Source organism: Pogona vitticeps, chromosome 6 (genome assembly GCF_051106095.1).
Source record: "Pogona vitticeps strain Pit_001003342236 chromosome 6, PviZW2.1, whole genome shotgun sequence".
NCBI lineage: Eukaryota > Metazoa > Chordata > Lepidosauria > Squamata > Agamidae > Pogona > Pogona vitticeps.
In genome coordinates, this window is record NC_135788.1 from 102,305,662 (window position 1) to 102,331,902 (window position 26,241).

General features: G+C 45.8%; 1 protein-coding gene across 3 annotated transcripts; it reads left to right on the forward strand.

The window, feature by feature from the left end:
- The first annotated feature begins 4,428 nt into the window (after nt 1-4,428).
- On the forward strand, nt 4,429-12,811 carry ZBTB45 (zinc finger and BTB domain containing 45). Of its 3 annotated transcripts, none has more exons than XM_020815391.3 (3): nt 4,429-4,923; nt 6,895-8,515; nt 10,489-12,811. In XM_020815391.3, exons 2-3 carry the CDS (start codon nt 6,973-6,975, stop codon nt 11,049-11,051), a joined length of 2,106 nt encoding a protein of 701 aa, XP_020671050.3. In that variant the 5' UTR covers nt 4,429-4,923; nt 6,895-6,972; the 3' UTR covers nt 11,052-12,811. The 3 variants fall into 3 exon arrangements, with proteins under 3 accessions (XP_020671050.3, XP_020671052.3, XP_020671051.3); XM_020815393.3 differs by having other exon boundaries at nt 4,429-4,799; XM_020815392.3 differs by having other exon boundaries at nt 4,429-4,706.
- The last annotated feature ends 13,430 nt before the right edge of the window (nt 12,812-26,241 follow it).

Genomic DNA, 26,241 nt, shown 5'->3' on the forward strand with positions numbered 1-26,241 from the left:
ACGAGTTCAGAACGGTGACTGCCACACCTGGATTGGTAGAAAATGAGAAGTAGAGCTGGGTGTCGTCAGCATATTGCTGACTCCTCAGCCCAAACCTCCTAACGACCTCCCCCAGCGGTTTCATATAGATATTGAACAGCATGGGGGACAGTATAGAGCCCTGAGGAACCCCATGATGCAACCGCCATGGGTCAGAGCTACTGTCCCCCAGCACCACCTTCTGGACTCGATCAGCCAGGTAGGAACGGAACCACTGTAAAACAGTGCCTCCAATTCCCATCCCAGCCAGTCTGTCCAGAAGGACACCATGGTCGATGGTGTCGAAAGCCGCTGAGAGGTCCAGGAGAATCAACAGGGATGCATTACCCCTGTCTTTCTCCTGGCAAAGGTCGTCAAACAGGGTGACCAAGGCAGTTTCCGTCCCATAACCCGGCCTGAAACCCGAATGAAATGGATCTAGATAATCCGTTTCATCCAGGAGAGCCTGGAGCTGCTCAGCCACCACACGTTCCAACACCTTGCCCAGAAAAGGGAGGTTTGCTATTGGATGATACTAATACTAACCTCTCAGTCTCAACGTGATCTTCTGTCTGCAGTATTGACACTACTGCAGTACACACTGCCCCAGCCACTCCAAGGCAAAGTTTCAATCAATAGAGGTTATTGGACAGTACTGATCTTGGGATTTGCACAGGCTAGCTTCTTTGGAATTGCAACATTGTGCTTTGCATTAGTAAGTTTCTATCTGTCATCAGACGCTCAGAACAGAATTCTTAATCATACTACATGTGTTGATTAGAGTAGAGTCATAGAGTTGGAAGAGAGCACTGCGACCATCCAGTCCAAACCCCGACATGCAGGCACATCCGTCAAAGTACTCCCAACAGGTGGCCATCCAGCCTCTGCGTGTGTGTTTAGTCGTTTAGTCGTGTCCGACTCTTCGTGACCCCATGGACCAGAGCACGCCAGGCCCTCCTGTCTTCTACTGCCTCCCGGAGTTGTGTCAGGTTCATGTTGGTTGCTTCGCAGACACTGTCCAGCCATCTCATCCTCGGTTGTCCCCTTCTCCTCTTGCCATCACACCTTCCTAACATCAAGGTTTTTTCCAAGGACTCTTTTCTTCTCATGAGATGGCCAAAGTATTGGAGCCTCAGCTTCAGGATCTGTCCTTCCAGTGAGCACTCAGGGTTGATTTCCTTTAGAACTGATAGGTTTGTTCTCCTTGCAGTCCAGGGGACTCTCAAGAGCCTCCTCCAGCACCACAATTCAAAGGCATCAATTCTTCGGCGGTCTGCTTTCTTTATGGTCCAGCTCTCACTTCCATACATCATGACAGGAAAAACCATAGCTTTGACTATTCGGACTTTTGTTGGCAAGGTGATGTCTCTGCTTTTCAAGATGCTGTCAAGATTTGTCATCGCTTTCCTCCCAAGAAGAAGGCGTCTTTTAATTTCAGGGCTGCTGTCTCCATCTGCAGTGATCATGGAGCCCAGGAAGATAAAATTTGACACTGCCTCCATATCTTCCCCTTCTATTTCCCAGGAGGTGATGGGACCAGTGGCCATGATCTTAGTTTTTTTGATGTTGAGTTTCAGACCATTTTTTGCACTCTCCTCTTTCACTCTCATTACAAGGTTCTTTAATTCCTCCTCACTTTCTGCCATCAGAGTGGTATCATCTGCATATCGGAGGTTGTTGATATTTCTTCCGGCAATCTTAATTCCGGCTTGGGTTTCTTCCAGTCCAGCCTTCCGCATGATGTATTCTGCATATAAGTTAAATAAGCTGGGGGACAATATACAGCCTTGCCGTACTCCTTTCCCAATTTTGAACCACTCAGTTGTTCCATGACCAGTTCTAACTGTTGCTTCCTGTCCCACATATAGGTTTCTCAGGAGACAGATAAAGTGGTCAGGCACTCCCATTTCTTTAAGAACTTGCCATAGTTTGTTGTGGTCCACACAGTCAAAGGCTTTCGCATAGTCAATGAAGCAGAAGTAGATATTTTTCTGGAACTCTCTGGCTTTCTCCATAATCCAGCGCAAGTTAGCAATTTGGTCTCGAGTTCCTCTGCCTCTTCGGAATCCAGCTTGTACTTCTGGGAGTTCTCGGTCCACATACTGCTGAAGCCTACCTTGCAGGATTTTGAGCATAACCTTGCTAGCGTGCGAAATGAGTGCAATTGTTCGGTAGTTGGAGCATTCTTTGGCACTGCCTTTCTTTGGGATTGGGATGTAGACTGATCTTTTCCAATCCTCTGGCCACTGTTGGGTTTTCCAAACTTGCTGGCATATTGAATGTAGCACCTTAACAGCATCATCTTTCAAGATTTTAAATAGTTCAACTGGGATGCCATCACCTCCACTGGCCTTGTTGTTAGCCAGGCTTTCTAAGACCCACTTGACTTCACTCTCCAGGATGTCTGGCTCAAGGTCAGCAACTACATTGTCTGGGTTGTCCGGGATATCCAAATCTTTCTGATATAATTCCTCTGTGTATTCTTGCCACCTCTTCTTGACATCTTCTGCTTCTGTTAGGTCCCTCCCATTTTTGTCTTTTATCATGTTCATCTTTGCGCAAAATGTTCCTCTAATATCTCCAATTTTCCTGAACAGCTCTCTGGTCTTTCCTTTTCTGTTATCTTCCTCTATTTCTTTGCATTGTTCATTTAAGAAGGCCCTCTTGTCTCTCCTTGCTATTCTTTGGAAGTCTGCATTCAATTTTCTGTAACTTTCCCTATCTCCCTTCAGCCTCTGCTTAAAAACTGCCAAAGAAGGAGACTCCACCACCTTTCGAGGCAGCCTATTCCACTGCCAGACAGTTCTTCCTAATCTTCAGATGGAATCTCTTTTCCTGTATTTGAAACCATTGCTCTGTGTCCTAGTCTCTGGAGCCCTAGAAAACAAACCTGTCCCCTCTTCAACATTTTTTAGATTAGGCATCCTTCAATCTCGAGAGACTATAGTAATGTGCTCTGTACGGAGGACTTGGAACAGCATCTAGTGTGGCTGAGAAGGCCAATTCAAGAGTGACAATCCCTTCCACACTGAAGACAAATACAATCTGTCCCCTGTCCAGCTCCCTGATTTTGCTGCTTTCGTGACTGTCTCTTTGCCTCGGCCTGCTGGACAAGGGTCTCTTCAAATTGGGAGAGGCCGTGATGCAGCGCCTGCCTTCAGGCTGAACGCTGAGATGTCAGGGTTTCCCATCTGTTGAGGTCCATTCCTAAGGCCTTTAGATCCCGCTTGCAGATATCCTTGTATCGCAGCTGTGGTCTCCCTCTGGGGTGATTTCCCTGCATTAATTCTCCATACAGGAGATCTTTTGGAATCCGACCATCAGCCATTCTCACAACATCCCCAAGCCAACATAGACGTTGTTGTCCTCTGGGGAATTAGCAACCCCTGCCAATTTGGTATCATCCGCAAATTTTATCAACATACTCACTATTCCTTCATTCAAGTCATTGATAAAGATGTTGAATAACACAGGACCCAGAACGGAACCCTGGGGCATCTCACTAGTCACCTCTTTCCAAGATGAAGGGGAGCCATTTGTGATCACCCTTTGGGTTCGGTCAGTCAACCAATTACAAATCCATCAAACAGTAGCACTATCTATCCCACATTCTAATAGCTTCTTTGCAAGAATATCGTGAGGAACCTTGTTGAAGGCCTTACTGAAATCAAGATATGCTGCATCCAGTGTTCCCTTCATCCACCACGCCTGTAACTCTATCAAAAAAAGAGATCAAATTAGGCAGGCATGACTTGTTTTTGAGAAATCTGTGCTGACTTCTGGTAATGACACCACTGCTTTCTAAGTAATTGCAAACTCTCTGCTTAATGATCTTCTCTAGAATCTTTCCAGGAATTGATGTCAGACTGACAGGGTGATAATTATTTGGGTCTTCTTCCCCCCCCCCTTTTGAAGATAGGGACAACATTAGCTTACCTAGAGCCAAGACTTCAGTATTATAGTTTTTTTTTAAAATCCAAAAGCAACCACGTGATTATTGTACTACTGTATACAAATGCAGAAGAATGTGATGCCTTCATTAGACCACTAAAAATATATCAGTAATAGCTCTGTGGATGGTTGGTGTTAATAATGCAATTAAAAGCACTTAATTTGCCTCTGATCCCGCATTATACAATCCCACCAGCCAGTGTGCATAATGTTTGTGCTGAAATTCTGGATAACATGTTATACATCTGATGGTGTAGCTCACACAAGTTCACGGTATGCCAAATCTGTTAGCCTTCGAGGTGCCACGGGACTCTTCGCCGTTTTGGCAAAAAAGTGATTTCAAAAATGCTTTTGAGGGTCGCTACAATTCTCGTAAAATCGCACCCACAACGTGGCTGAGGGGGGTCTGTGGACGAGTCCGAAAAAGTAACGTTTCCAAGCCCTGAAGACACGTGATAACCGGGGGGGTGAATTGCAAAACGGGAGGGGGAAGCACGTCCAGGCCAAGTTTGCGGGGCTTCCTCTCCCTTCTGCCCGGTTCGTGACCCGAGCAGAACGGGTGGGTACGCGCGTGTCACTCTAACCTTTCTGCTTCTATGAGCGGGCGGCCCTTGGCGGAGCTTTGTGGGGCGGAAGTGACCCGAGAGCAGAGACGCGAGCGGAAGGAGGTCACATAGGGAGGGGCGCCAGGAGGAAGAGGGGGCGGCGGCTGCTCTTCCGGACCCGAGGCCGAGGAGGTAGGTGAGGGGGGGGCCGCCTCCTTAGTCCCGGTTTAAGCCCCGCCCACTCGTCCCTGCCACGCCCCCTTCTCTCCCAGGTCCTTTTGTCAGGTACGATCAAGGGGTCCTCGGACGCCCGGGTTTTCTTTCAGTAGGGCTGAAGAAGGTTCGAGTGCTTCGGAATGAGAGTCCTGCGGCGGGCAGGAGGCGGGGAGAGAAGGCTCAGCCCCGGCAGGTATACAGTCATCAGGAAAAAGAGAATGCCTCTGAGCATGTGTAGAGTACATTTCGCCGCACAGTGAATTTTCTCCCTTGCTTGCTGCTTCTAAATATATAGGGGCTGGGCTTTTTGATCTGAAGATGTGTTTCTGCCCCTTTTCAAAAGTGAAGTACTGTACTGATGATGATGATGATGATGATGATGATGATGATGATGATGATGATGATGATGATGATGATGATGATGATGATGATGGAGTTGTGTCTCTGGGTCAGAACTGCAAGGTTCCCTGCCCGTTTTGCTTCAGAAATATTTTTGTGCAGTGAGAAATGTTGCCTGGCAAATGGAGTCATAGTCTCCGGAGACAGGATATTTTTTTCTTTTTCTGAAAGACGTGTCCCATGAACTCCCCATGTCTTTCTTATTACTGTCCATGGTCTGTTGGTGTTGGGATGCACACCTATTTCCCATTTTAATTTCTCGGAAGCAGGCAGAAGTAGAAAAATATACAGACATGGAATGGGCACCTAGTGGTCCTTCAGCTATTCATACGTTGGATTATAACACCCATCAGCCCCCAGCTAGCATAACCTGCAGTAAAGTAGGATGGGGATCTCAGTCCCACAGTGAGGACCCCTGTTCTCCTTTCCTTCCCATAGAAGCATCACTAATCACAGTGCTTTGTGAGAATTAAAAACGATTTCTCATGCATTTGGAGAATTTGTGTGCATTTTGATTGGCTGTCGTGGGGGCTCTTCCCAGAGCATGGTAGTCAGAGGTATTTCACCATGTCCTTCTTCCACATTATACTCAATGGATTTATCTTCTGGTAATAGTGCATCCCGATGCATTTCAATTTTGTGAAACAGGTCTGGTATTTGCAGTAGGCCTATTGTCTAGTTTTTAAAAGCAACAGCAAGATCCCATAAGCCAATCTTAAAGCCTGTCCATACTGTGAAATTTGGTGTGATCTGGCCAGTGATTATCTTCAGTGCAATCTATTCTAATGCATGGTACCCTTCTGCAAAGGCAGAAAAAAGAGCTATTTTGTATCTCAATAAATCATCCCCAAAAGATTGCATGCCCTAGCCCTGTGCCAGAAAGATACAGATCAGCTCTTAAAGGGGAAGATGGATTGTTTTCAGTTGAAACACAAGCAAACGAGGTCTTTTTAAAATGTGAGAAACAGTGCTGTCAGGGAATCATATAGCATAACTATAAGATAAGGCCTTCCAGATGTGGCTGTACAACATTTCCTGGCATTTTTCACCCATGGCTCTTCTCACCACAGCAGATGAGAGTTTCAATGCAGCAGCTGGTGGGCCTGGCATCTCCCATCCATCCCCATGTTCTTTGGTAATGTAGTTGGGTCACACTAGGGGTCACATTACTGATTTCCTTGTTTGCAGTACCTAACATAAAACTTACAGCTTTTGTGTTCTGGGAACAGATTGATAAGCTTTGAGGTACAAACTGGCAAATAATAATAAAGTATGATGAAAAATTGTTATTTGACTGTTGGATTGGCAAATGAGATTTTCAAAGCCAAGATTCATGCAGTACTAAAATAACCTTAAACACTTATACATAAAAATGCACCATTTTGAGAGCTTATGCTAATACTAGAGTGGGGCAGAGTATGGACCCCAGGACCAAACGGGGCTGTTTTGGTGATCTCGGACTTTCCCAGTCAAAGAAAGGTCCATAGAAGACAATTATTCTGCCGTCCCTGAAGCCTCCAGGAATTGTGGGTTTGCAGTAAAATGAGGCACAGCTTCACCTAAACTGAAACTGGCCTCCCAGTAACATTTGGTTTTCATTTTTCATAGCTTTTTATTTAGGGTTAGTGTGGCCTCTGATGGATCCTGAAGTGAAAGATTGCTCCCTGAGCCCTCTGAGGCTACCCTTCATGGCACTAAGGGAACAAACCTGTGTAAGCCAGCCTGTTCAGCTGTTTGGCTCATCCTTTTCCATGTTGTATTTCAGGATTTGGATGAGAAAGTTCCTGGCTTGACGTCCCCACTTTTAATGCACTCCATCCTTTAGAACAGTCCAAGGCCATAGATGTCCCTCTGTGGGACACAGGACAGCATGGCTGAAGCTGTCCATTATATTCACCTTCAGAACTTCAGCAAGTCCCTTCTGGAGACCTTGAACGGGCAGCGCCTTGGCGGGCATTTCTGTGATGTAACGGTGCACATCCAGGAAGCCACACTGCGTGCTCACCGCTGTGTATTGGCAGCAGGCAGCCCTTTCTTCCATGACAAGCTGCTGCTGGGCTACTCAGAAATCGAGGTGCCACCGGTGGTTCCCAGCCAGGTGGTGCGCCAGCTGGTGGAGTTCATGTATAGTGGCTCACTGGTGGTTGCCCAGTCAGAAGCCCTGCAGATCCTCACGGCTGCCTCCATCCTGCAGATCAAGACGGTCATTGACGAATGCACTCAGATCATCTCTCAGAGCCGCAGCCCCAAACCTCCCACTGCCCCTCCGCCTGTTTCCCTTACCCTTCCCAGGGTTCTCCCCACCAAGGCCCAAGAGCAAGGATCCAAAGAAGTTGTCGGCAGTGTCTCCCGGCCGGGCGATCTCGAAACTGCTCACCTGGACCCTCCCAAACTGCTTTGTGCCTCAGAGGTGCGGTATAAGCTGCGTGATCTGCTCTCTTCACAGCACAGGGAGGCCCGGATAGCCCCCTGCGAGGGGGGCATCGGTGATGGGGAGACAGGGGGCCCTTTCCTTCACCCTGCCGATGCCACGCCCAGCTGCCACAGTCGCAAGCAACGCCAGCCCGTGAGGCTTCAGCTCTCTGAGACGATGCCCGTCATCATCAAGGATGAGGAGGAAGGCAATAGGGAAAACAGGGAAGTCGTGGAGGCTGCAGAAAGGGAGGCCAAACTAAGCTGTTTTGCTGAGTGCAGTGGAAGTGCAGACTTTCCTCCTAGCTTTCCTGACGAAGCGGAGGCAAAAGATTCTGGGAACACCAGTGGGGCCAGCCAGAAAGAGAGCATCCATTTGGATTACGCCACTGCCGAGGGCCAGGATTTCTTTGGGAACCAGGATGTATTTTCAGAGTCCTTCATCCCATCCTGGCAGGGGGAGGAAAGTGGCGAAGAGACGGCAGCTGCTGCCACCACTCGCAACCGGGAGAAGTTCCACTCGGACTGCAGCTTGGAGGCTTCCAACCTGAGAAGCTTGGCGGGAGGGTTCAAGGCGGACTTGGGCAGCCCCTCTTCATCCTTTCCACCACGCAGCAATAGTGGCGGGGGGCTGACCTTTGTCTCCTCACTGGGTATCCAGAGAGAGCTCAAGGCGGAGGTCAGCGGGACCAACACGGCAACCAGCACCACCAGCATCTTTCAGTTCCATGTGCCGCAGCCGGGCGGGGTGGCCCAGAGCTTCTACAGCATGCCGCAGCCGCCAGAAGCAGGGGCCAGCAACATGGTGCAGCTCAGCCCCAGCGCCGTGGTGACAGGCAGCTTGCATGGCGGGGAGCAGCCGAGTCAACAACCTGGCCCCTCACGCTGTTCTGAGCCATCTTACCAATGTAGCCATTGTCAAAAGACCTTCAGCTCCCGCAAAAACTACACCAAGCATATGTTCATCCATTCAGGTAAGGAAGGAGAGGCTGGACGTCTGGGTAAGGGAATTGAGAGCGGAAAGATCCAAAAAGAGCTCCTCCTCAATAACCAACCTATCACAAAGTTGTCTTAAGTCTGAACAAGAGAAGATTTGCAGAGTGCTCTGAGATGAGGAAGGGTGTTTTGTGGCCTGCAGCCACATGTGGTCCACCAAAGTCTTTTGAGCTACACCTACCTCCATCACTATGGAAGAATATTGGTCCCCAAAATTCCCACAGTCATGCCTGACGCGACTCGATTCTCCCATTTTATGCTCTTCTCTTTGCCCTGCTTTTGGGAATCCACAATAGCATCTCAACCTCTCCCCCCCCCCTGAAAAAAACCCAGGTCAGAGCAGCCTGTAGGTGTTGGAGTGGGTAGGTGGAAACTGGGAGAGGGGTGGTCTCTGGACTGTATGCAGTAGCTCATCTTTGCTTTATATAATAGATAAGTGGTTCCCAACCTTGGATCCCCAGATGTTCTTAGGCTAAAACTCCCAGAGGCCTTCACCCCTAGCTGTGGTGGCTATGATTTCTGGGAGTTGTAGTCCAAGAACATCTGGGGACCCAAGGTTGGGAACCACTGTGAAGATGAATAACAGCAAAGTGCAAGACAGATATAGCTGGAAAGTAGCGAGAAAGTGTGGAGAGAGTCAGTGGCTGTTGTTGATCTCATAAGAAACTGCCATAAATATTTTCTCAACCTAGTTGAGTACTGTCTCCTTCCATGGTTCCCCATCTTAAATCTCCAGATGTTGTTGGAAACAACTCCCAGATTCTTCAACCGTTGGTCACGCTGGCTGGAGATCCATGTTTGAGGACTAGCAATAGCCTTCCAAGGTGTCCCTTTATGAGCCTGCTCAAGTATTAAGATAATCGGGGGGGGGGGCTTTCTTTCAGTCCCACCATCTTCACGGGTGCATTAGGTGGGGACACACAGGAGAGGGCCTTCTCTGTTGCTGCTCCCAGACTCTGGAAATCCTTCCCACAGGGGACCACATTGGGGCCAAACTTTGCACTCCTTCCACAAGCAAACAAATCTTTCTCTTCAGACAAGCTTTCCCTTAGTGAGTGGCTGCCCGAGAGGGGCTTTTAAATGGAGTGTTTTACCTTGTTGTTTGAATCTGTTTTTGATGTTGATTTTGTTTACCATTTTTAGTGTAGTGTTGATTCTTTTAAATCAACCATCAGTCTAGTTTCTGTTCTTAGCTCTTTCATGTTGTCTTTTAATGACATAAGCTGCCTTGGGTCCTTTTTAAGGAGAAAGGTGAGGTAAAAACATTTTAAATGAATACCTACATACATGGGTGCTGCTACAGAAAAGGCCCTAGGACAGGGATGGGCAACTTTTAAAAAAATATTAAACAAAATCATACAAATGTAAATACATCTAATAACAATAGCATAAGAAAAACTCTATAAATGTCTAGCACCACCACCATTTGGGAGTTACAAGCATTGACTTTCTTTCCCCTTCATGGAGCCTCATTCCCTTCCACAAAGACATATGTCCCTTCCCTTTATTAATACAAAAATCAAGGAATTCTTCCCATATACCTATAAGTGTATTCTTATTTATCAACACTTTCTTAACCATAATATTAACTATGGTTAACTTATCAGTAATAGCTGTATCCTAAACCTCTCTTTACCATTCATTTAATTGAAAGTTATACATTGTTTCTCAATTCCTACCTACAATTAATATTGCTGTTTTTAATTAAATGGAAATGTATTAAAATTAGCTTTTTAAGGATGAGCAACTGCTCTCTTGAGTCCTAGGCAGCATTTCAGGATAAAGGATAGTGGGCGTTGTTGACAAACTATATCTGGAAGGCTGTGGGTTATCCACCCTCCTCTATGCCTCTCCAGTTCAAGACAGTGAATGTCTTTCCAGTTCAAGATGGTGGGGTGGCCCTCAACACTGCCCTCCTTACTGACCTCTCATCATCTTTCCCCCTTGATAGGTGAGAAGCCTCATCAGTGCAGCATCTGCTGGCGTTCCTTCTCCCTGCGGGATTACCTGCTCAAGCACATGGTGACCCACACTGGGGTGCGGGCTTTCCAGTGCTCTATCTGCTGCAAGCGCTTCACCCAAAAGAGTTCTCTCAATGTTCACATGCGCACCCACCGCCCTGAACGCTTCCAGTGCTGCATCTGCAACAAATACTTCTCCCATCGCACCTTGCTGGAACGCCACATGACCACCCACACAGCCTGGAAAGGGGGCCAGCATGAGGCCCCAGGGGCCATCGCCGCTGCATCAGCCACCACGGCAGATTGGAAGGAGAAACCCAGCCTTGCCGCTGCTACCTCTGCTGCCGAGAGCACCATCGCCACCACCGCCACGTCGTGGAAAACAGGAGAGCCATCGACCGAGGGTGCCATCAGTGCTTGGAAAGCGGGAGATCCTGCCTCTGGAGAAAGTGGCCTGGTGGCTTGGAAGGGGGAGGCAGGAGGGGAAGGGCCTGTTGCAACCTGGAAAGGGGATCCGACTTCAGAGGCCCCCATGCAGCCTCATACAGCATAGGGCATCTAGGCACGGGTGCAACGCTCTAGGAGCTTACTTTGTCCACTCTGTGGTGCTGCTCACCAAAGTGGCCTCGCATCAAGGCTTTGAATTCTGAGAGGCGTCCTCTCCAGCGAGATTTCCACACTTGTAGAGCAGCTCATGGGGGAGGGCACCATGTATGCTAGGTAAGCAGTAGGTTCTAAAGCAGAAACTGGACAGGCCACATACGTGAGCTGTGGAGCTCACCATCGGGGGACATGCCTGGGGTTGGGGATGCTGTGATAGTCATGGCACTGTTGTCAGCTCAACCCTAGCCTGCCTGTAGCTCAGTGATAGAGCACAAGCTTTCAGTGGAAAGGGCCTTAAGTTCAGTCCCTGTTATCTGCAGTTAAAGAACCGTAGTTGGCAGGACTCAGAAAGGCTCTCAGCCTGAGATCTAGAAGAGCTTTATGCCATCAAGATAGACAATACTCAACTAGTTGGACAATGGTCTGACCGAGCTTATTAAGACAGCAAAGGAGTTGCTAAAGCAAGTTAGCTTTAATATGCCAGTGTCTCTATGTCAGCACCAAACATACTGTTGTTTTGATGGCCTTCTGGGATTCCCAGAGTCTTTTGGCCAGTCATTTTGGGAATTCAGATGTAGGTGCTAACACCCCCTGTTTTCTGGGGTGACTACTCACATAATCCTCCAGGCAGGGTGAGGTTCTGGGAGAAGTGGTCGAAAAACTGCTTTCCACTTCAAGATGATGGGGTGGGTCCTTCTCAGAGTAACTCCAGCCTCCTTGCCAACTGTTTTTCCAAGCTCTGAGTTGGACTGGTGCTCCGATCTAGCAGAGCTGCTGTTAATGCTTTGTGGCAATAAACAGGAAACACAAACTCTGCTGCCTTAAAAAAAAAAAAAAGCAAATATCCATTGGGCAGACTGGAGCATAGCAGCCTTCCTCAGACTGCAGCCTTCAGGGGTGTTGGGTTACAACCACCATCATCCTCAGCCAGTATAGCCTGGTGTGGGTGATGGTGGAGGCACTTGAAGATACCCTGGGTGGTCCTAGTTGCTGGGAGGCTGGCTTCTGGTTTTCCAATTGGATTCCACGAATATATTTAAAGAAACCAATCCTGTTCTCAGCCTTTTCTCTCTTGAAAATAAACCAGTGTGTACAGTGGTGCCTTGCAAGACGAGCGCTTCGTATAACAACGAAATTGCATCACGAAGTTTTTGCGATCGCAAAATGATGTTTCCTATGGGCTTGCTTCGCATTGTGATGATCGGTTCCCTGTTTCACTAACCGATTATTGCAAAACGAAGATTTTCGCACAGCTGATCGGCACTTTCAAAATGGCCGCCGGGTAAAAAAATTGGCCACCCGCTGTTTTCTGGGACGGATTCCTCGCTGCACGGGCAGCGAAAATGGCCACGCTATGGAGGATCTTCGCTGGACTGTGAGTTTTAAGCCCATAGGAATGCATTGAAGGGGTTTCTTCTACAGTATTGGCTTTTTAAAATTGCTTTACGATGTTTTCGCTGGAACAAATTAACATCGTAATGCGAGGCACCACTATATATATTTCCAAATCCTCAATCTGTAGGATGTTTGATGAAGTTTCTGGAGTGGTACAAGAGCTCAGTATAGATGCTATATGCACGTGATCCCAGATTCATCCCTGACCCCTTCCATGGATGAGGGTCTTTAATAGCAAACCATGTTAGATGTTGCTTTTCTGCCTGAGAGCCTGGAGCAGCTGCTGTCAGTCTGAATAAATAATACTGAGCTAGATGGAGTAGATTTTTCTGTGTCTGTATGTCCAAAGACTCATAGCCTCATTCACTTGGGAAAAGTTGCTCTTTTTGGACTATGACTCCCAGAATCCACCAGTGGCCATGAAGTTGGGAAGTTTGAAAGATGTAGTTTAAAAAACCCTGACTTTTCCAAACTCTGCTCATAGAGTAAGCAAAGAGTTGGTGTGACTTTCTGCTAAGCAGCTGGCACATACGTGAAAAACACACCATCCGTGCCTTCTGCCAACTGCAAGCAAGCAGTGGGTTGTGTTCCATCAATTGTGCTGTCCCCTAATTCTTCTCCTTTTGCCCATCAAAGGCTTGTATTAATTCAGTGGGTTGCATTTCTCTTGTAACCATGCATCCTTCAATGGAAATGGATGTGATTTGGGGTCCAGCCTATACCCTATTAAACTTGATAGCTGAGAAAATGGAAGAAAATTCCTTCTTTGGTCTTTTCCGTCATTCCCATAGCATAAAATAAAATGATAGATGGATTTGTTGCCTTCCTTGTTGTCCTCAGGATGTCTGCACACCAGAGCATCCACCAGAAGATCCCACAGCTTGCAGTAAATATTACAGCACGGTTTTGGAAATTAGGCCTGTCCCTGCCACTCATCCTCCAGGCCCTTCTTAAGCACAGAAGCTGGCAAATATATTTATTATTATTTATTTATACTTACATTTATAGACCACCTTTTCTCCAAGGAGCTCAAGGTGGCATACATAGATGTCCCACTCCTTACTTTGCAACAGGCCTATGAGGTAGATCAGGCTGAGACACAGTGAGTGACCCACGTTCAGTGAGTATGGCAGCCCACTGAAAACATGAGCCTACATTTCAGTCTCCACAGTCCAGTTCAACCTTTCCCCAATCACTGCAGGGACTCTCAGTTCATCAGTGTGACATTTATAGAGGAATTGTGGCGTAGAGTACACTTAAATGATTGCCCTGACAGCTCTTAGCTCTGATAGCTTTAAAGAGAAAACAGAGAAATCCATGGAAGATTTGCCTGTCAGATGTTGGGACCACAGGAGATAAATAGAACAGCTGTCTACAGCAGGGGTGGACAACTTTGGCAGATCTGGGGGCCATGTTTCTGCTGCTGGGACCCACTGGGGTTCACCTAGACACCAAAAAGCAGGAGATATTAAACTACTGTATAAGTGGCTTCAAGTTCATTTGCAAATGGGTATTAAACGGTGTTGGGTGCACAAGTATGGTGAAGCTTCACTCCTTAAGGCTTCCAAGACCTGCAAATTACATTACTTTGCTGGAAAAAGGGGGGAGCTGAGGAAGGCTTTGGGAAGCCACCCTTTGCCCTCCTAGATCTACTGGGACCATGCATTTCTGCATTTCTTGGGCAGTGCAAATATATCAGGTGCCACCATTATGTTTTGCTCGGGATCCTTGAAAAAGACAGGTGGCTGTCCCTAGTCATAACCAGATCATTAGGAACTTGCTGAATCTTGAGAGAGGTAGCTCTTACATTTTCAGAACAGACCACAGTGCAACCTTGAAAGTTAGCTTCCACAAGTAGGCATAAAATGTTGTTGCTGACTATCTAGTAGCCCACTTTCCAGCTCTGCTCATGGGGGAGAGAACCGCCCCTCAGCCAACAGAAAAGTCATGAGGACTTGTTGGAGAAGGAGGGAATAACATTCAGTCTCTTCACCAGCTTGAACTGTGCTTGCATTAAATTCCCAGCGAGTGGGGCTAGTAGACCAGTTGCTAAACAAAGTCTCCCACAATGATCATACTAACACAAAACAGATGCACAGTAGAGTCTGGTCTACTTTCCTCAAATCCTGGCTAGGCAGACAATGTTATCTGGAGGGAGACGCTACTAATGCAGCCTGCTCAGGTCTCTTCCCATAGAATGGCTTTCCCATCCCATTCTGTGCAGATCTGTCTTGTCCAAGAATAGCAACACACCTAAGGACAGCTAATGATTCCATAGGTACTCTTGGGTTTTATACCACTTTGTCACTCTTGCTCTGCTCTGTCTTACAGCACCATCTGCCTGCATGTCTAGCATTGTGAGCTGCTCACCAGAGCTTCTCATACTTTAATTCAGGGCCAGCCCTCCTGTTTGACAAAGTGAGGGGGTCGCTTCTGGTGGCAGATGCTGGGTGTTGGAAGGAAAGCACTGGAGGTGTCCTGTGTTACCTGTCCTATGCCACCTAAGCTGTCCTGCTGCTTTCTATGTGTGGCGGAGGAGCCAGAAAGAGGATTCAACTGGCCGTCTGGGATGGAGAATGGGTGCCATTTTGTTCTCGGCTTCAGACAGCAAAATGTCTCAGGGCAGAATTACCTCCCATAGAAGTGGACAGGATCACAAGTAGGTGAACGCCGATACACAGCGTGAGTTGCTGCCATTAATCCTCCTCCACTTCCTGCTAGTTTCTGTGCCAAGTAAACACCTGTGCAAGAGGAGTGTATGGAGCTTAATGTTCACCTGCCCCATAATTTGAACTCCCTTGAAAAATAAGGCCTGTACATAGTAAGGCTCAAATAATTGCTGGCCAGCTGGAAGCCCTTGTTATACTAAACAATTTACCTTAAACAGAAGACTGAGACACGAAGGCTTTTCTATTGAAGTTCATTTTATTTACATGAGAAGGAAAAACAAAAACAATACGCCACTGCAGTTGGCGGGAAGAAAAACCAATTTCACCTTAATTGTGGGTGATTAGGATTTCTTCAAAGAACAAAGGAGTTGGTACAATCTTATAGCTGTCCCCTCAGGGCGAGAGGGGTGGGCCTTTGAGGTCATTAAGTTAGTTAGCAACAATTCATTGGATTAGTGAAAACACATTTTAGACATGCGCAGAACAATTCACTTTCCCTAAATTGGCCCTTTGTCTCAACATTCCATGCTTATCTAGCTTTTAGCCTTGAGCTATGAAGAAAGGAAGCAAGGAGAAGGGGGGGTCCAGCCTGTTTTTACAAGGCTGGCTAATCTCTTCTGAATACACACACACACACACCAAACAACTTGTTTTTAAGAACAATCTTTTATGAGGCAATTGCCTTAATTGAATAAGTCAAACTTTTACTTCTATCAATTCCCCCGTTTTTCTTTTTATAATTTCTTTTGACTTATTCACAATTATGAAAATTTCCCCCCCCCAAACCAACCTGAGGTGTCTTTCACTTGGACAGTTTTCATAGGAGCCCCAGGTACAATCGAACTTTACAGGCACCTTCCTGAGGCTTGCAGGGCGTGGTAGATCAGGTGGCTAACTTCACACAGTTTCATACAGGAACAAACAGGTGAGTTCCTAAACTGCACTTGCTGCTATTCTCCATACCATGTGGTGCTGAACTCAGCCTATTCCACCACATTTAATTCTAGTCCAGCCTCCATTACTAATTACTGTAACACGGAATTCAATCCAAATTCTCTCGGGGTTTTCTCTAGGGTCATAACAAGTTTGAGTTCCCAGGGAGTCCTGACAAATTTTGTACTCTACCTTGTCAAATGCACAGGAGGTAATATTATCAACACAATTGAAGATGGACTTATAGGTTAAGGTCTGCTGTTCCCTGCTTCCCTGCCTTGTCGTTATTACACAGGGGCAGGTGGATCCTGTAGCTTGTAGCACAAGGCTCAAGAAGAGCCCTCACACTATCATTATTTTGCCATCAACCCGTGGTCTGCCAATAAACAATTGCCTAATATTTCTCCAAGACATTAGAGGGGTGGGCTTTACCTTCGCTTGTAGTGGGAATTCCATTCTTCGTCCGGACTGGGTACTGACCAGGGGTTTGCGTTTTTGCACTTCCAACACGTTTCGTGGTGCACCGAAGATGCGTAACGGAGTCATCCCTTGGAAATTGGTCTCTGCCTGCGCCGAGCTATCAGATTGAATTCTCCACGGACAGCTTGCAATTGGCGTTTTTACAGCCTACAAGCTTCAGTCCACAACCCTTCAGGATATCTCACCTTAAGCACATACCACCTCAAAGCCGGGTTTTCGTCAAATTTAGTTATTCTGGCACTCCAATGGTGAGGGCAAAAATGGCAATACAAATAACAGTAAGGCTCAAAAGGATCCAATCCTATCAGGGGGTCTTTAAGTTTCAGATATCACCTGATACTCCGAGTAAACTGCCGGGAGGTGAAAGTATGAGAGTAGAAAGATCACTTTCCTGGGGAAATGACCTAGTCGGAGTCTGACTCTGATCCAGGGCAGATGTTGCTATCTCTGATTTTAATGAGGGGGCACTGCTTGCAATCTCGGTTATGCCAGAACTCTAGACTTGAAGCCAACTCAGTGCTAGTATACAAAGTTCCACGGCCCTTACCTCGTACCTCTTTGCGTACCATCAATTGGTTACCACAGGCCAACCCTTTGTATTCAGTGTCCCAATAGGAAGTGGTTTGTATTTGTACCTTCCACTCTTCCACCTCCCCTTTTGGTGTTCGACTAATTGAACAGGAAAACCAGGGACAAATTCTACCTGTTATATAGGGAGTTATAGACATTACTCTGACAGCAATTACCCAAATAGTGGTAACCTGGGTAGGACAATGAAATCCGACAATCCTCATTCAAAACCCTTCTTCTTCAGAGCAACTATCAGTGTCAGTACTTTCATAAGGTTCTTGATCTTTCGTGATAGGGCAAACCTTGCAGTACTAATTGTGACACCACCGAGAATCCCACAAATCTGTAAAAACTTCGTTAAAGATTTTTCTTTCCTCCTCCCAATCAATGGTCCCCTCGTCCTCCAACACTACTTGATCACCAATTGAATATCCTTTAAAGAAGTAGAGTCCCCTACCTGCTTCTGTTTACTTTTAAATTCACCTTCCAAGTTTGGACCAGATTATTAACTTTTCTTACTTCTATATACACACTAAAGAAAGGACAATACTTATGCGCTAACCGACTAATGGACATTACATATGTCGTTTAAAAATAGTCTTTTAGTCCGTCTTTGGACACAGGCACAACTTTTCACTGTCCCTCAGGGTCGACTGCGCGCTTGGCTCTGGTATAGTGAGTCCAACCAGCTTCCTCAGTTTGGATGGCAGTCTCTGTTGTCAACAGTATCTGGAACGGACCAAGCCATCTTGGGGCGAGCGGTTCACTCTCCCATGCCTTGATATAAGCCCAATCCCCGGGGTGGAAGGAATGCACTGCTACCTCCAATGGCGTTCGTTCGTTACACTGAGATGCCTTGCTCCCTGTCATCGGAAAGAATAGAGAACAGAGCCAGCAAATACTTTCTTATAAAGGCATCCTTGAACAAATCTATTAAGGCTCACTCTCTGTGTATTAACATCCCAAATTTCCATTCTGCACAGGCTTCAAAGGGCGAGAGTCCTGTAATGCTATGCAGCTGCTAGGGGCAAACCCTTCGGTCAGGGCAACTGCGCTTGTTGCATCAACTTATTAATTTGCTCTTTCAAAGTCTGGTTCATCCCTTCAGTTTTTACCCCTGTTGCTAACCATTGATTGGATTAACCCATATCTACAAATAATTTGTTCCAATAAGATTTTACAAACTGTCCCTGTCGTTGCCCGAGCCATAGGGTATGCTTCTACCCAGCCAGTGAGCTGATCAGTTATTATCAAACACTGATTCCAAAGTCCTGACTTTGGCATATCAATAAAATCACATTGCAAATGTTCAAAGGGGTGGATGGCCAGAAGTCGTCCTCCCATTTCTGTTTTTCTCAGGTTATTCTTATTTACTCTCTGGCAAGGAATGCAGTGGGCTAAAATGGTGTTGGCGTGTGACCACACTTTTCTTCCCTGTATATTTTTGCAGAAAGGCTGAGACCAGAGCCTTAACTCCCCAGTGTCCTCCCTCGTGCAATACCTTCAGGACTTCCCTGACCACCCCCTCGGGCAGCCATTGTCTTCCATCTCTCAACTTTAGTGTGCCGTTCACCATTGTAGCTCCCTGCTCCTCTGCTAATTCAAGCTCCTTTTGTGAATACACCAAAGGGGCAATGATCTCTTTACTGGTAGGAATAAGGGCTGCTAAGAGGGCGGGATTCAATTCTTTTCCTGCCGCCTTTCTTGCTACCTTGTCAGCCAGCCGGTTTCCTACTACCTCCTGGGAGTTTCCCTTCTGGTGCCCTGGAATGTGGATAATAGCTACCTCGGACTGGAGGCTCAACGCTTCTAGAGTGTCCAGTACCAACTGATGGTGGGCCAGATTCTTTCCCTGGGATGTAAGTAGTCCTCTTTCACTCCAAATTTTTCCAAAAACGTGGACTACTCCACATACATACTTAGAGTCTGTCCAGATATTTACAGATTTTCCTGTGCTTATTTCTAAAGCTCTTTTAGGGCATATAATTCTGCTGTCTAAGCTGACATGGACGGGGGAAGGGGTCCAGATTCAACTTCGAACCCCCCATCCTCTATCACCGCATATCCCGTTATTCTTTTCCCATTCACTACTCTAGAGGAACCGTCAGTGTACAAGTTCCATGTTCCCTCTATTGCCTCTTCCTGTAGGTCTTCCCTAAACTTTATCTGTAGACCAGTCAGGGCAATACAATCATGTTCATTACACAGTTCCTTCCTGACAGTTTCCGATAAACCCTCAGTATTAGATCGAGTTTTTCAAGGAGAATAGCCTCGATCTGTAGCAGCCTACTGACCATCATCCACCGCCAAGGATAGTCCTATGCTGGTGTGAAGAATGCAGGACAATCGCTTCCTTTGTTCCTATGTTGCATTTACTCCTGTTCTCAAATTCTTCACCTTAAAACTGAAATATATTCTCCTAACGATTTCCGGATTTAGGCTCAATGTAGTTGTTTGTTATAGGAATTAAACCATAACCCATAGTTTGCAAGGCATCCATGCCAATGATTAGATCCTCTGTGGCTTCTGGATAATTCACTCTTAATAAAAATACCACACATATTAACCTCTTAGAACTGGTAGTGACCCCTGAATGCAAAAGTGACTTCTAAGGAATTCCCACAGAAAGTGCCTATGTAAAACAGGCAAACCATTCCCGGTGCAAAATAAAACCCCCCCCTTTTTTTTTTTAGCTCCCACTTTCTCCTGTCTCCAAACTCTCTATATAACTTGCGCTTTGCCCTTCACACCTCCAAAGCCTCCTTTTCAATAAAGGCTTTTTAAACACGTACTTCTGCCAATCAATCCACATACCGCATCTGTCATTTTCCCGCATGTTTTTCTGTGGGATTCCATAGTCAACAATTCCCCTAGTGTCTTGTGTGTGTGTGTGTGCGTGATTTTCCCTTTTTTTTTTTTTTTTAACCCATTCCCTTAGCTTTCCAGTAGGCTTTTACAGTCCCTTTAGATGGAAAAGAATTACCCTGTTAATCACTAAAGTCAGAACAAAGATTCATTTGAGTCCTAACGCTGGCCGGGATCTCCCTCCCTCAACACCAGGCGATTTTTTTTTTTTTAACTCTGTGCCTACTCTTACTCTTAACCCTTTATACCCCAGTAAGTTTAACAAGCCAAAAGAGCTTTTTCTCATTCCCTGTTCTCCATTCGCTCCTATTTCTCTTAGGACTCCTCCTGAGGATTCCATTTCATATACACTTTTGGATAACATTCTCTGTGTTTTTCATGAACTTTGAGAAAGTTACGTTCCTTCTTCTCTTTTTAATCCTTTTTCCTGTCAGCTAACTGTAGTGCTCAGCTTAGAGCAAACAGTTCTGCTGTCCGAGCTGGCATGCACTATTAGTTTTGTTAAGGACTCCTTTCCTGAATCTCCTTCCTCCTCTAGCTGCATCGCTTGTTGATACACACTTATTTTTCCCTCCTTTCTAGCCTTTCCTTTCCCATTTCCCCTCAAAACTCTTTACCTGATTAACAACTTTCCTTGCCTTCTTTACAATATTTCCAATTACTCCCTCCTTTCCTTACTCTCTCTCTATTTGCCTAGCTTCATCTAAGTATTTCCTGAGCCACCTTAAAAGTGAACACAGTCAGGGCCCCTTGCCCCTCCTTTCTCTTCCCCCCGCTTCTTCATTCCCTTCTCTTCTGAGCGGGTAGGGCAGAGAAAAACTCCTCCTGTTTTCTCTTCTTGCTACCACCTTTGAGCTTTTCGCTAGCAACTGTCCTATGGGTTTGGTTGTCATGTCATCCATTTTCTGTAACTTGGACTTTATATCTGGGTAACACCCTGACACAAATTCCAATCTCAGAATATTTTCATTTCCTGAATCTTCCGGGTCCAGCCCAGTGTTCCTTCGCATATTGCGTTTTAGCCTTTCCAGATATTCAGCTGAACTTTCATTCTTTTCCTTACGGTTGACCAAAAAGCCAATTTCATGCTAACAGTCTTAGGGACTGTTGCCTCCAACCCTTTCAACAAGAACTCTTTCATTTCTGCACTTCGCCCTCTGATATTTTCATCCTGAAAATCCCAATCTCCAGGGGTTACTTCTGGAAGTGCTTCCCTGGCCGCCTGTGACTCCGGCCAGCTGCTTACAAATGTGCAGCAGCTCTGTGGGCTTGTAAATCATAGTCCCTAAAGCATCTCTGAGACTTCTCTGAGTGGATACTGGGCACTAACTCCCTGCTCCTCTATCTGCTGTGCCTTAGAGCGGGTCACTAGTCCCTCGGACAGCGTCCCGTCTTTATTTTCGCCATCCCCCTCCTTTTCTTTTACTGAGGTGGAGCAGTCCAATTTACAAACTCCAATTTTGTCATTTCCTCATCTTGTAACTTAGAACCTATCAAGTCTCTACTTACTGCCAGTTTTATTTCTTCTCCAAATTTGATTAGGTACCATATCCAAAAATCTACATAAGGGACGCGGGGCGGATGGGCCAAATTTTGGCCCTTTAGAACGAATATCAAATTGTGTCTAATCTTCAGAGCACATGGACCATTTCCTTCTCTGTCTGAAACTCCTGTACCTTTTTACAGACTCCCAATGCAGCAACAGCTTGCCCACCGCACTGTTGCCAGGAATTCCTAACTCATTACCACCCCCACAAGGGCCTGGAGTCGGGGCGTCCCCCTCGGAATTCCTATGGTCCCCACCGGACCTTCCATGGTCCCCACCGGACCTTCTGGACCCCCCCGCGGGCCCGTTTTGGAAGTCTGTATTCCCATCCCACGGGAGACAAAGACACAAGGATAGGGAGGTTGCGTAGAGAGTAAGGGGTCTCTCTGACGCAGACACAAGGAGGGTACAGACAACAGTCGCACACCTTGGCCCAGGGCCCCGGACTACTTCAACGGCCACCTCTGGGAACCGCAAGGTCTCTCACTCTTCATTCACACAACAACAACCAACCCTTTCAGAGTTTCCCACTACGACTTACCAGGTCCGTTGGTTGGTCTGCTGGCTCGTTGATTCGTTGGCCGGCCGGCTTAAAAAAACTCTCGCGTTCGTGCCTCTTTCCGAGTTCTTGATGCCAAGCAGCCAAAGCGTCGGCAAGGAAGCGGCTGCCTTAAAAGAAGGCAGGGGCGCCTTCCGATTCACTTCACCACCGCCTGTTCTGCCTGACCTCAACTGGATCAAAATCCAGCCCCAATCGGGGCGTTTAGAGCATCCCGGACGAGCCCCCAAATTGTTATACTAAACAATTTACCTTAAACAGAAGACTGAGACAGGAAGGCTTTTCTATTGAAGTTCATTTTATTTACATGAGAAGGAAAAACAAAAACAATACGCCACTGCAGTTGGCGGGAAGAAAAACCAATTTCACCTTAATTGTGGGTGATTAGGATTTCTTCAAAGAACAAAGGAGTTGGTACAATCTTATAGCTGTCCCCTCAGGGCGAGAGGGGTGGGCCTTTGAGGTCATTAAGTTAGTTAGCAACAATTCATTGGATTAGTGAAAACACATTTTAGACATGCGCAGAACAATTCACTTTCCCTAAATTGGCCCTTTGTCTCAACATTCCATGCTTATCTAGCTTTTAGCCTAGAGCTATGAAGAAAGGAAGCAAGGAGAAGGGGGGGTCCAGCCTGTTTTTACAAGGCTGGCTAATCTCTTCTGAATACACACACACACACCAAACAACTTGTTTTTAAGAACAATCTTTTATGAGGCAATTGCCTTAATTGAATAAGTCAAACTTTTACTTCTATCACCCTGAAGACACAGTTTGAAATTGTGGTGTTCTACACCCCCCTCTTTCTGATGTTCACCTCTGGCGTTAAGGAAATCAAGATGCAGTTGGAACTTGCCACTCAGTTTCTGGCCAGCTGCTACAGCCGAGACACTGCACAAGGCCTTTGCTTCCAAAACAGAACCATGTTCAGAGGAAGAGGAAAGAGAGAGAGCTCCAGATGCCTCCTTGGCCTCCGGAGATGCACCTGTGGGCTACAACTATTTTCAAAAAGTGGAAACTTTTAATAGTGCCCAAGGCAGTGTAATTAACCGGTTGTCTCTCGGGTGGGAGGAGTGTTGTTGCAAGAGCTCCCTCAGAACGTATTGACACTCCGGGCAAAGAGATGGCATGAAACCATCTTCTTAATGGCTCCCTTAGCAAGTTACTACAATTAGCAGTTGTTATCATTTGTTCCCCAGCAAGCTGTTCATCCCCTGGAGAGATTTAATTATGGAAAAAGAGCACAGGGACATTCCTGGTGAAACTGTGTCATCTCACCCACTCCAAGAACAGTTTTGTGGTGGACACAGACTCGAAGGGACAAAACTGGCTGCATGCAGGTACCTTAAGAAGACGGCAAACAGTTTGCAAAAGTGTCGTATGAAAGGTGAGCTAGGAGAACTGGAGTTGGATATAACTAGTTGCAAGTAAATCACTACATGTAACTAGTTACTTTGTACAATATACCTAGGTGTTACAAAGTTAATTTCTAGGTATAGCATGTAATACCTAGGCCATTTATTGCACTTGTATGCACACTGACAGTACTTGTATTTTTTACTTGTACTGTATTTTTTCACCATCCAGATGATGCAAGGCTTTAACCAGTACTATATGTGACAAACTTAAACCGTTAAGTATCTGCAGAAAGTGGTAGTTGTTTCTTATTTTCAATTTGTACCATTGACAGATTTCAGGCAGCAAGAATCTATCAAAAGCCATCAATTTAGCATGATTCCAAGTTTAAAATGAAAGCAACAGCAGCAACAAAAACAGCAGAAAACCCTAGCATAAAAATGAAACAGCAGATCTAAGTTTTCCTCTACATTTTGGGAGTAGATGGTTTTTGAAGGCAGCTGGTTTTCAAGAGGGATTAACAGCAGATGTGCAGAACATTTGAAGCTTTCTGTTTCAGTGTCTTTCAGTTTAAAAAAAACCATACGTATGTCCATACATCCAGAAGATTGTTTCTAGGCCTTCCTCCAGAGGCTTTTGGAGGCAGCTAACATCCATTCTAAAGGAAATCAACCCTGAGTGCTCACTGGAAGGACAGATCCTGAAGCTGAGGCTCCAGTACTTTGGCCATCTCAGAAGAAGAGAAGACTCCCTGGAAAAGACCCTGATGTTGGGAAAGTGTGAGGACAAGAGGAGAAGGGGACAACAGAGGATGAGATGGTTGGACAGTGTCATGGAAGCTACCAATATGAATTTGACCCAACTCTGGGAGGCAGTGGAAAACAGGAGGGCCTGGCATGCTCTGGTCCATGGGGTCACGAAGAGTCGGACACGACTAAACGACTAAACAACAACATCCAGGATGGATTAGCAGAAAATGTCTGCTGCCAGTAGAATCTTTCATGCTAATCTATCAAAGCGAAAGGAGAGGAGAGATCCAGCAGACAAGATCATTTAAAAAGTTACCAAGAACTTCTTCAGGGGTTTTGAACAACGGCTGATCCAGTTCATCGGGAGATTTTGATTTCTTAAGAGAGAGAGGTTGGGTTGCATGGATAGAAATCCTGGAAAAGTTTACATTTAAGTGGCTCCAGCCAGTACAAATTAGAGAGAAACAGATGCTCCATCTGGGTGAACCTCAAGTTTCTTTCAAATGTTAAAGGGCATTTTAAGATATTTTTAGCAGCATCTTCAGGTTTTCAAGTATTTAAAAATGCTTTAAAAAGGCATTTTCGTGTCAAGTATTTGAAGGCATTTTAGAGGCATTCTCCTTCAATTCTGAGGAATCTTTCAGGGTTTATGCCACTCTGTTACCCATCCTAAGTGGCAAGGTGAGAATTGCTTGGTTTCGTCTTGTTCATTTTTATAAATATTTCCACTATGTAATATCAGAAGAGGCCTCTAGATGGAACCAGAAGTATATTACAGTACTCTGTTTTTCTGGCCTGGTTCTTAGGGACCAGGTAAGACATTAATGCCATGCACTGCAGCTAATTACAAATGTAATCCAGACAGTTATAATGGCAACCTGGTTGCGGAGAAAGTACCACAACAAAATCCTTTTAAAACACAATGTTCTATGCTGTGAAGAAAATATACTGAGGCCTCACACTGTCTGATAGGCATCCTTCAGTCTCAAGAGACTATGGTAACATGCTCTGAATTGAGGAGTGTCCTCTCCAGAGTATGAAGCCTGGGTAAAGTAATATGGAGGATAAGCTGTTACCCAAGCTGCCAGGACGTTTTTTTCAACGGTCATATAGGTTGCATTACTAAATATATGATATGTTCAGTCTATGTAGTCCTAAACTATCGAAACTTAGTTACACATGGTTTGTTTGTTTGTTTATTTATTTACTTATTTATTTATTTATTTATTTGATTTTTACCCCACCCCTCTAGACAACGTCTACTCGGGGCAGCTTACAAATATTAAAACACATTAAAACAACTTATAAATAACAAGCATAGTGCAATTATTATAATTAATGCTATCCAAGATGGCAAAATTAAAAACCAGAAGAAAAGGAAAGAAAAGAACTTAGGTGACTGGGGGGAAGGCCTGTTTGAATAACCAAGCTTTTAGTTGGCTTTTGAAAACACCCAGCGAGGGTGCCAGCCGAATTTCAGTGGGAACTCCTACAACAATACCTCGGGTTGTGTAGTATTACTACATCCCATTATGCCCAGCAGAATTGTGGTCAACAGTGTTCTACATAAAGCCACCAACAACTTTGTGATTAGCTTTGAAGACCTGGAGGCATCTAGATCAATAGCTTGGACTCTTAGCCACTCACTTAAAAGACTGTCATTAAAGAACTGGTGCTTTGTATGCAGTCAGTCTATTATTCTTATTACAAACAGAATTTGAAAATAATTAGTTGTCTTTTTTCCACAGTTACCTCTGTGTTACTGTTTTCTGAAACGTCTTACATCTGGGTAAAAACATCTGAGAGAAAATGAAACAAGAGCATAGAGTAGGTCACATTATGCATGATGCCCTCTCTTTGTCCCAGGCAGGGGCTGGCCCAGTTATTTTGCTTCCTGGGGTGAAGTACCAAATGCTATCCCACTCCAAGTCGAGGTATATAGTACACAAGACTGCCTAGGTCAGTGGTTCTTAACCTTTATTACTCGGATGCTTTGGAACTGCAACTCCCAGAAACCCCA